The sequence below is a fragment of the Raphanus sativus genome, chromosome 1 (assembly GCF_000801105.2).
Source record: "Raphanus sativus cultivar WK10039 chromosome 1, ASM80110v3, whole genome shotgun sequence".
Classification (NCBI taxonomy): domain Eukaryota; kingdom Viridiplantae; phylum Streptophyta; class Magnoliopsida; order Brassicales; family Brassicaceae; genus Raphanus; species Raphanus sativus.
This window is the reverse complement of record NC_079511.1, coordinates 13,757,391-13,768,115: the sequence shown is the minus strand read 5'-3', so window position 1 is coordinate 13,768,115 and position 10,725 is coordinate 13,757,391. Positions and strand designations below refer to the sequence as shown.

At 33.3% G+C, this 10,725-nt stretch overlaps 2 protein-coding genes across 4 annotated transcripts; both read left to right on the top strand.

Moving 5' to 3' along the window:
- Positions 1-3,254: 3,254 nt before the first annotated feature.
- Positions 3,255-4,870, top strand: LOC108846074 (uncharacterized). Its single transcript, XM_056989804.1, has 3 exons — positions 3,255-3,544; positions 3,651-3,871; positions 3,972-4,870. Exons 1-3 carry the CDS (start codon positions 3,397-3,399, stop codon positions 4,539-4,541), a joined length of 939 nt encoding a protein of 312 aa, XP_056845784.1. The 5' UTR covers positions 3,255-3,396; the 3' UTR covers positions 4,542-4,870.
- Positions 4,871-5,058: 188 nt separating this feature from the next.
- On the top strand, positions 5,059-9,943 carry LOC108811733 (lysine-specific demethylase JMJ18). 3 transcript variants are annotated; one of them, XM_018583829.2, is made up of 12 exons: positions 5,059-5,470; positions 5,983-6,086; positions 6,453-6,539; positions 6,642-6,719; positions 6,807-7,331; positions 7,422-7,634; positions 7,730-7,891; positions 7,974-8,345; positions 8,445-9,021; positions 9,105-9,208; positions 9,299-9,478; positions 9,563-9,943. In XM_018583829.2, exons 2-12 carry the CDS (start codon positions 6,042-6,044, stop codon positions 9,710-9,712), a joined length of 2,493 nt encoding a protein of 830 aa, XP_018439331.1. In that variant the 5' UTR covers positions 5,059-5,470; positions 5,983-6,041; the 3' UTR covers positions 9,713-9,943. The 3 variants fall into 3 exon arrangements, with proteins under 3 accessions (XP_018439331.1, XP_018439324.1, XP_056841986.1); XM_018583822.2 differs by lacking the exon at positions 5,059-5,470 and adding an exon at positions 5,601-5,757; XM_056986006.1 differs by lacking the exon at positions 5,059-5,470 and adding an exon at positions 5,856-5,877.
- The last annotated feature ends 782 nt before the right edge of the window (positions 9,944-10,725 follow it).

The following is a 10,725-nucleotide window of genomic DNA, read 5'->3' as shown; positions in this document are numbered from 1 at the left end:
AAGATTACAAGTAAATATCTAATGGGCTGGACATCCATAAACATAATATTCATAACACTATACAATATTTCTCGTGGGGAAACAGCTCGTCGGCCCATAGATAAATGGATTATTTGTCAACTACTCATATCTGGAACAAATATTAGGTAAATTAAAATTATTTTGACATAATAAATAAACTAATATTTACTCTCTCCATTTCATATTAGTTGTCTTTCTAGGTTTATGCAAACATATTAAGAAAACATTTAATTTTATATATTTTCAGATTAAAAACATTATTACCAATACACCTAATCATATTTCAACCAATAGAAAAATAGAATAGAAAATACTGTCAATAAATTTTACATTGAAACCCGAAAATGACACTTATTTTGAAACAAAATTTTTGATCTACAACGACAAGTAATTTGAAACGGAGGGAATATATCATAAGTCATCCGATTATACCTTTTCTCTTAACCATTACCCGATAAAAATGTTCTCTTTTTCATTTGAGATCAATATTTATTTTTGACAGTAGTATAGTTTTAATTTTTTAATAAACTACTTTAAATATTATTCATAACTTCTGCAATTTCAACCACCAATTTTATTTTAGTAAAACTTAAACTAACAGTCAAAATTTCAACAACCAAATTCTCTACAACCATAATTCTAAAGCCAAAGTTTATGCAAAAATCATTTCCAGTCGGAGTCTTAAACTCTTAGTTGAATACATTTCCAAGTACATGTTTCTCATTTGAAACACCTACAATCGCGTCTTAAACATTGATGTACATTTGGCATAAATCAAATTTTTTGAAAAGAATGAGATATTTTGTATAAAACTGTTGGATGTGTTTAAAACAAAACATTTATTTGAACACATCCGAAAGATGTTGAGGCAGATTATTTTTCTTGGATTATGTGGTATATATGGAAAAATAGAAACGATAAGGTTTACAAGAATAAGGATGGAAACCCCTAGGAGATCCTCCGTAAAGCCGAGATTGAGGAAAGGAAAAAAGTTTCCTAGCTACACGATGTTTACACTAATATGGTGGAAACCATCCGATATATTAGAATGTGTCAATAACTACACGAAGTTTATGTTAATACATGCCACATGTACAAAGTTTATGTTAATATGTTGCCAACATCACAGTCGGGTTTAATTGATTTAAATTTAAGTTAATGGGGTCAATCCGTAATTTATCAAACTTAATAAATTTAATGATTTTTCAAAAAATAATTTATTAAGATTAATAAACCTAATTGATTTTATTAATGAACTTAATAAACTTAATAATTTATTGAATTTAATAAATTAATTAAAATTAATAATTTACTAATTTTATAAATTTTATAAATTTGTTAAACTTATTAAACTTAAAATTAATAAAACCAATAAATTTATATGTTTTCATCAGTTATTAAGTTTATTAAGTTAAGTTTTAAAATTTTATTAAGTTCAATAAATCATCAAGTTTATTATGTTTCCAAATTTATTAATTTTAATAAATTTATGAAGTTTAATTAATTTATCATGTTTAATAAATTGTTAAGTTTATTAATTTATTAAGTTTAATAAATTTATTAAGTTTAATAAGTTTAATAATTTTATTAATTTTAATAAATAATTAAGTTTATTAAGATTATTAATTTTATTAATTTTTAAAAATTATTAATTTTATTAATTTTTTAAATTATTATGTTTATTAATTTTATTTAATTTAATAAATTATTAATTTATTAATTTATTTAAGTTTAATAATTTTATTATAGGTTTAATAAGTTTAATCATTTTAATAATTAAATTCATATATTTAATTTTCGTAGATTATAAAGTTTATTAATTTTATTAATAGGTGTAATAAGTTTAATAATTTTATTAATATGTTTAATAAGTTTAATCGTTTTAATAATTAAATTCATATATTTAATTTTCGTAAATTATAAAGTTTATTAATTTTATTAATAGGTGTAATAAATTTAATAATTTTAGTAGGATTTATAAATTTATTAAATTTGTTAAGTTTAGTAAATTATTAATTTTAATTAATTTATTAATTTTAATAAATCATTAATTTTTGGAATTCCTTAAGTTTATTAAATTCATTAATAAAATCAATTAGGTTTGTTAATTTTAATAAATCAGTTTTTTTTTGAAAAAAATATTAAATTTATTAAACTTAATAAATTACGGATTGACCCCATAACTTAAATTTAAATCAATTAAACCCGACTGTGATGTTGGCAACATATTAACATAAACTTCGTACATGTGGCATGTATTAACATAAACTTCGTGTAGTTATTGATACATTCTAATACATCGGATGGTTTCCACCATATTAGTGTAAACGTTGTGTAGTTAGGAAACTTTTTTCTTTGAGGAAAAGCTTTGGAGCGAGGCACAATTATTAATAGAAAGACCTTTTGGATTATCTCAGGCGGTCCCTAATTCACAATTTTTGGAATCGACCAGAGTTTGTTATGTCGATGGAGCTTGGAAGGAATAAGATGTTTTCACTGGTCAAGGATGGTATTGCAAACGAACAGATTCAGAAGATATCATGATGGGGGCAATGAATCTTCGACGTAGCCTATCATCTTTACATGCAGAATGTGAAACTCTGATTTGGGTAATGGAGTGTATGAAGACCCTGTAATTTTCAGATGTAATATTTGCAACGAATTGTTTTCAACTGGTGAAGATGGTGTCGTCACATGAAAAATGGTCATCATTTACATCGCATATGGAGGAATTTCAACGAAATAAGATTTTCTTCCTACATTCAAGATCAGACATATTCCAAAGGCACAAAATACTATGGTGGATAAGCTTGCACGTGGTGTAAGGAGTTCTCCTTCAACTATATTATATGTCGATTTAGTACCTCCGATTTGACTCGCTGGACCGGTAGGACATTACTAAAGTAGTCTATTGTTGTAAAAAAAAAAACAAAAAAAGAACACATCCAACCGTGTCTTAAGCATTTTTTTGATTTGCATGTTTTGTAAAATGCACGTTTTTTTTATTAACGACTTAAACAGAATCTCTGGCAAAGATGTGTTTAAAAGTTTTAAAACAAAAGATTTTATTTTCCTTTGAGGGAGAAATGGAGACGAATTTTCATGTTAATTAATTAATTTACGAGTTTTTATATATGGGAATAGTTATCTAAAATAGATAAGAATTTCTCCAAGTTAATAAATTACATTAAAGTTCTCTTCACGAAGAGTTGCTTAAAAACGTACGTTTATGACTGTTCGTGGTTAATAAAAAGGACCAGCGAATACTCTTTGCTTCAACTCATAATCTCTTTTCATAATATCAAAAAACTTTTTTCCTCATCTTTAAGGTAAACAAAAACCTTTTGCTATTCCCTTTAATGTTTCAAAACTTTGATGGTTAAGTCTTCTTTAGTTTGTGTGTGTTTCAGAGCTATGCAGAACCAAGCAAACAGACAAGGAAGAATTCATTTTGCTGAGCTCCAAACAGGAGGACTAAGAGTTGTCTGTCCACAATGTCACGTTCGATTCACACCTCATCTCGGTAAATATATCTCTATAAATCAAACTCTGTTTCTTTTCTTTTGTTATGAGTTATGACAATGGTTTTTTTCCAATCGAATCGCTAAGATCTTGATTTGTCATTTCAGGGCATCTGCTTGCAGCTAGGCTTCCATGTAAAAACTGTAAGGCCAACTTATCTTATAGAAGCAGCACAGGAAGAACAGTGAAATGTCCTTGTTGTAGTTCATGGCGTCCTATGCCTAGTGTTAAAACTCTGGTATGTGGTGGATGTAATGCAACAATCATATATCAAATGGAAGATCGATCTGTTAAATGCTATCCCTGCAAACACATCACACATCCACAGGTAAAGTCTCTCCATTTTTCTCTTATCATTTTGTAAGTTGAGTGAATTGTCTACAATTTCTTCATGTGGCCTAATGTTACTTTTTGTTTTTTTGGTTTAGGAAACAAATGATGGGGATAGTTCATTTTACCAATTTGTTCCTTCTCTGGTTAACGGGGTTGGTCCTTCTCAAGGTAACTGGGTTATTTCTCAAGAAGTTAACCGGGTTGTTCCTCCTCAGACTAACCAGTTTATTCTTCCTCAAGTCAACCTGGTTAATCCTTCTATGGTAAACCGGGCTGTTCCTCCTCAAACCAACCCCCTTATTCCTCATCAGGTTAACCGGGTTATTCATCCTAAGACTAACCGGGTTATTCCTCCTCAAGTCAACTTGGTTTATCCTTCTATACTTAACCGGACTGTTCCTCAAACTAACCCCCTTCTTCCTCATCAAATTAACCGGATTGTTCATCCTCGAGTTAACCGGGTTATTCCTCCTCAAATTAACCGGAGGAAACGTAAAGCAAATGCAGAAACTGAATCAACTGCAACTTCTCCTTTTACCGTGAGTTATCTTTTGTTTTTTTTTTCAATGAAGGTACTAGGAGCTTGCTTTTGTAAGAATAATAACGCTTCTACATTTCTTTTTTGCAGCCAAACACTGAGAGTGAGAGCACAAGCGCCTTTGTAGCTGATTATGTTGCTCGACTTGTAATCACCCACCTTTGCATTATTTTTATTTTTGTGGAAATTCAATACGTAGAATTATTTTTTCTTATTTTAATCTGTTACTTCAAAAGATTTCATTTTCTAATTACATTGTGCTTTTTTGGTGTTTTATTGGTCAGGTGAGGGATTGTGCTCCTGCAAACAAGACAGAACCAAAAGAATAAGAAGACTCGTCTCTGATCGATTTAAAAGTACTCTTGTACTACACGGTTGATCTGCTTTTTGCACTTTTTTGCTTCTTTGAGCTTTCCTCATTGTTTCATTATGTTTAAAGTAATTTCTGTTTTTCTGTAGTTCCAAATTATGATTTTATCTAAATCTCTTATGTTTCTAAAGTAATAAAAAATATAAATAAATAATAGTTTAGAAAAAGAATAGTAAATGACGGGGTAAAAGTGAGATTTCAGTTAAAATCGACCGCGTTTACGTAAGAAAGAAGAAACGGTCAAACACTTAACTTTCCCGACGCGGAGAGAAACAAAACCCCCAAGACGAAGACGACGACAACGATAACGGAAGAAAGGAACAATGGCATCCAACCGCAAATATACAGAAAAATTGAGGGTAGTATGGTAAAAATACACTTCGAGAAGGATCGTACGTTGTGTGGACCGTGTCGTCAGCTCAGTGATCTAACGCTGATCCGTTAAAAACTGTGTGCGTGCGTGCGTGCGGGTGTTCTCCGGTTTCATCGTTTTTTCCCAGGGAAACTAATCTTCGAATCATTTTCTTGTCTTTCTCTGTCTCTCTAATCATTTTTCCTTTTTTCACATCCAATCGTACAATTTACAAGTTCCGATATTTCCACTTTATAAATAATTTTTTATATTCCATAAGAAAATATTCGGTGAAATCAGAGAAAATCGCAAGAATCTCAGCCGTTCATTTGAGGTAAACTCATCTCTTTTCGACCTTTCCTTTTTTTCTTAAACCTTTATAACTAATTAATTAATAGTATTTTAATTTAATCGGAAATTTATGAGTTCCTATTGCTGGTTAAGTTCGGTTTGTTTTTGTATATAATATCTGTGTGTTCCTTGTGATTCGGTTACTAGCTAGGTCAATTAATTCCCTCTCATTAATTTTCCCAGATTTGGGTATTTCTGTTTTTAACTGCGAATTCAATTTCTCAACAGCATTAATTAGGAAAAAAAAAACTCTCTCGTTTGCAATATTAGGTAAACAAAATCTGCAAAATTATATTTTAAATTTCTTGTGAAATTCTCAAACTCGTGTTCCTGTGAATTGATTTCAGTTTTTTTTTTTTTGGTGTTGTTGATCCACTGAATTGAATTAGGGTTAGGCCTTTTAACTTGTCTAGCCTTCTGTGGATATTTTGTTCCTTTTAAAATTGATTTAACATCGTTGTCTTATCTTTTGGTGTGTGTTTTCTTTTTTCTCAGTTTCGTTGGCTCTCAATCGAAGAAAACTTAAGCTTCTCTGTGGAGTGATTTGCATCCTTATGGAACATCTCACTGTTGCTCAATCACAATCTGAGATCAACGAGGTTAGCTTTTCAATGTTAATTCCTTATCTGAATGGATAATTGAATCCATTAATCACCGTTTTTTTGGTTTATTATTGTTAATCACTCAAGAAGACCTTAACGTTGTATCCATCTGCTTGATTCAATTGAGATTGTAGATTACCTGTGTTAATTTCATGGTTGATACATAACAGAATACAATTATTGTTCGGATCTCGTTAAAACCTAATCATAGATCTCTTTTATCTTCTATTTGATTCCTTCATGTTTGAATTCTAGATTGGTTTTGTTCTCTGTTCATCATTCTTTTGTTTGATCTGGTGAACACAGTGTATTCGCAGTTCTTTGTTGGGGATAATTATAACAAAAAAATCTGTTCTGTTACAGGATATGTCTCTAAAGAATCATCCACCAGAAAAGGATACGGACAAAGATACTAGCATGGAACCACCTACTAGTCCACGTCATCGAAAGGTAAAGAGTATTATTGTTATTATATATATATGTAAATATGATGCACTTCTTTAAAACAATTTTGATCTTACATGATGTTTTTTTTTTTTGTGTAATGTCAAGGTTCTTGCTAGATGGTTACCAGATGAAGCGCAGAGACCAATAGTTGATGAAGCTCCTGTTTTCTCTCCATCATTAGAGGTACCTCTCATTGCTTTTTGTCTGTTTGTTGGTTTCTTCTTTGTTTTTTTTTTTGAGTTTTGTCTTCGTTTCTTTTTGGTTTATTAGGAGTTTGAAGATACACTTGCTTATATAGAAAAGATACGTCCATTAGCGGAGCCATATGGTATCTGTCGTATCATCCCACCACCAACATGGACGCCTCCTTGCCGTCTTAAGGAGATGGGTATTTGGGGGTGTACAAAGTTTCCCACTCGGATCCAGAACGTGGACTTGCTTCAGAACCGGGAACCCATGAAGAAGAAACCAAAGAGCAGGAAACGCAAACGGAGAAGAAACTCCAGGATGGGTTCCTCTAGGAGACGATCTACATCTGCTTCTGGTTCTGGTTCTGGTTCTGGTTCTGGTTCTTCTCCCTCTGAACCTGCTTCCTCTCCTGAGGCAGAGGAGAAGTTCGGCTTTAACTCTGGTTCTGACTTTACTTTAGAAGAGTTTGAGAAATACGCTCAGCATTTTAAAGAGGCTTACTTTGAGAAGAAAGACTCTGTTGGTGAAACCAAATGGACACCGTCTGTGGAGGAGATCGAAGGTGAATACTGGCGGATAGTCGAGCAACCAACCGATGAAGTTGAGGTACAGATACAGACCATTTCACTACTTAAAAACACAGACATTTTATGACTAAACTAACTAAGGCTGTTTTTTCTCTCTCTCTTGTTTCAGGTGTACTATGGAGCTGACTTGGAGAACGTGGTACTTGGAAGCGGGTTTTACAAGAAAGGGGATAGAGATATGGATCAGTACGTAGTTTCTGGCTGGAACTTGAATAACTTACCGCGTCTCCCTGGCTCTGTTCTCTCTTTTGAGGATTGTGATATCTCTGGAGTTCTAGTCCCATGGCTCTATGTAGGCATGTGCTTTTCATCCTTTTGCTGGGTGAGTACTCTTTCACACTTTGCTTTGTTTATGAATTTTTGTAACCTCAGTCATGTCAGATGGTTGATCATATTTTTTTTTTTGGAATGGAGCAGCATGTGGAGGACCATCATCTGTATTCACTTAACTATCATCACTTTGGGGAGCCAAAAGTATGGTATGGTGTTCCAGGAAGCAATGCAACAGCACTCGAAAAGGCGATGAGAAAACATTTACCTGATTTGTTTGAAGAGCAGCCTGATCTACTTCATGGCCTGGTTAGGAAGAAAAAACACCTACTCGGTTTTGTCTTTTCTTGATATTTAAAGACTAAATATTATTTTTCTTATTTGGTTATAGGTTACTCAATTTTCTCCTTCAACCCTGAAAGATGAGGGAGTCCAGGTTTATCGTGTGGTTCAGAATGCAGGGGAGTATGTACTAACATTCCCAAGGGCGTACCATGCTGGATTCAACAGCGGTTTCAACTGTGCAGAAGCGGTTAATGTAGCTCCTGTTGATTGGTTGGCTCATGGACAGAACGCTGTGGAACTATACAGTAAAGAGACGAGGAAGACTTCTCTGTCTCATGACAAACTTCTCCTCGGAGCAGCTTATGAAGCCGTAAAGTCTTTGTGGGAACTCTCAGCTTCTGTGGGAAATGAAAACACAACAAACTTGAGATGGAAGAGTTTCTGTGGGAAGAACGGAACACTTACCAACGCCATCCAGGTAATGCAAAAGCGGTCACTACTTGAGTTATGAATTCTATATATGGTTTCTACTTTCTAAACTCTGCTTATTTTTTGTTTTGTCCTAAAATGTTAATAGGCTCGGTTACGTATGGAAGAGGAAAGACTTGTTGATCTTGGTAGGGATCCTTCAAGCTTGGTGAAGATGGAGAAGGACTTTGATTCAAACTGTGAAAGGGAATGCTTCTCATGCTTTTATGATTTGCATCTCTCGGCTTCTGGCTGCAAGTGCTCTCCAGATGAATACGCGTGTCTTAAACACTCTGACGATCTGTGTTCATGTGAAGAGAAGGATAGATTAGTCCTTGTCCGTTACACTATGGAGGAGTTAAGATCCTTGGTCAGAGCATTAGAAGGGGAAGCAGATGATTTAAAGATATGGGCTTCCAAGGTCTTAGGTATTGAACACAATGATGAAGATCAGAATAATACTAGTTCAGTTATCAAGGAGGAGGAGGAGGAGAAGCTAAAGGAAGGTTCGTTTGATCTGAACATTGACTTAGAGTTGGATTGTCAGGAAGACGTTAAAGAAGAAGTGAGCACCAGTGGCGAGTTAAACACTTCAGAGAACTTTACTGCATCGGTCGAGCCTATAAACCTCGGTTTCTTGATTTTTGGAAAGCTTTGGTGCAATAAACATGCTATTTTCCCAAAAGGTACAAACTTTGCTCTTTAGTTAAATATTATTTGACCTAAATGATAAATATGCTCAAAAGGTTGTTGATGATTTGGGTTACAGGATTCACTAGCCGTGTCAAGTTCTACAACGTGCTTGATCCAACAAGAATGAGCTATTACATCTCTGAGGTTTTGGATGCAGGACTCATGGGCCCATTGTTTAGGGTAAACCTTTTTTTTCCCTAAATAACATTCTATTGGATCTTCAAAAAGCAACAACAACACATGACTTTTATTTCCTCTGTTGTTGTTCAGGTTACTTTGGAAGAATCTCCAGACGAGAGCTTCTTCAATGTTTCACCCCAACAATGCTGGGAAATGGTGTTGCAGAGAGTTAAACACACATCCACGAATCTTGGTCTTGCTACTTCACCGCGGCTTGAAAGTATAGACGGGCTTCAAATGTTTGGTCTCCTCTCTACGTCTATAGTTCAGGTAAAACGTTAGATCCAACCCCTTCATTCAAAAACGTATCCATGATCTTTACTGTTTTACACACCTTGATTCATCTTTCGACAGGCCATTGAAGCTCTTGACCCGAACCATAAACTGGTAGAGTACTGGAACCACAAGAAGCAAACTCAATCTGAACGAAAAGATCACTTCATATCATCAAACTGCTCCGTGAGTCTTACCAAAGGAAAGCTTTTTGGAGTAGATTTGATGTAAAAGAAGCTTAAAGAGCAACGAGACTTTTACCACCCCAACAGTGACTACCTTCTGGATAGATAGAAGAAGTTTCTTTCTGATTCTTTTCTTTTCTTGGGAGCATTTTATTCAGAATCTTTTGTTCGTTTTTCTCTACAAACAAATAACCTAACCCTAGTGTTAGAAGTGTAAAACTAGGGAAAAAATGTTCGATTCTTTCGCTAATGCCAATAATACAAAATTCTTCAATTCTTTGTATTGCTCAATGTGGAAACTGTAGAAATTTGACCGAAGTTTATATCTCATAAATCTTGAAGAGAGATAGAGTTTCACATCTTTAAGAGAACAAAAACTGGACCGACTAGAGGATAATGTACAGATTTTCACAGACTCTTTAGACTTCGAAAACTTTGCTGACAAATGGTCAACGGTAGATAAAGTTTTCACAGTTTGAATCTATACAAAATTTAAAGAAGAAAGAGATCGCTTTTTCAGTTTTCTGAATTGTTATGAAAATCAAATGTTCTTTGACCAAGGTTAGGTTCGGTATTGTTTCTTAGGAAAATTTTAAATTTTATTTATGAATTTAGAGAAATTGAAAGTCTAATCATCTTTTTTTTCTTCTGTTCGATATGGGTTTGGTTATTATAAAAAAAAAGACCATATAGTGTGTTCCCGTTGACCTAATTGGGTGGGAGTGGTATACAAAGTTGGAATTATATAGAGTTGATCCTGGTCAAAACACTCGTATTGACATGACGTTTGACTTTTGATATTAGCATATTCTTTGGTGGAAAGTAGGAACACAATGCAAAATATATAATGAAGATTTTACAATCGTTAACAACTTAAATTCAAACCTATAAATTTGAAACTTCATGAACACTATGATCACAAACAGGACAAAACATCATCTTAATCCACACTGTTACAAAATGGCTTCACTTTCACTTGCGCTTAGATACATCATCATGTTAACCTTTTTCTTAATCCTCAACTCCAAAGAAATATTTTCATCACGACTAGTGAGATCA

Excerpts from the sequence above, each read along its gene's own strand:
- LOC108811733 (XM_018583829.2), top strand. The coding sequence starts at position 6,042 with ATGGAACATCTCACTGTTGCTCAATCACAATCTGAGATCAACGAG. Across the intron at positions 6,087-6,452 it reads CACAATCTGAGATCAACGAG|GATATGTCTCTAAAGAATCA; the intron begins GTTAGCTTTTCA and ends GTTCTGTTACAG. Across the intron at positions 7,635-7,729 it reads GCTTTTCATCCTTTTGCTGG|CATGTGGAGGACCATCATCT; the intron begins GTGAGTACTCTT and ends GGAATGGAGCAG.
- LOC108846074 (XM_056989804.1), top strand. The coding sequence starts at position 3,397 with ATGGTTAAGTCTTCTTTAGTTTGTGTGTGTTTCAGAGCTATGCAGAAC. Across the intron at positions 3,545-3,650 it reads TCGATTCACACCTCATCTCG|GGCATCTGCTTGCAGCTAGG; the intron begins GTAAATATATCT and ends TTGTCATTTCAG. Across the intron at positions 3,872-3,971 it reads AACACATCACACATCCACAG|GAAACAAATGATGGGGATAG; the intron begins GTAAAGTCTCTC and ends TTTTTGGTTTAG.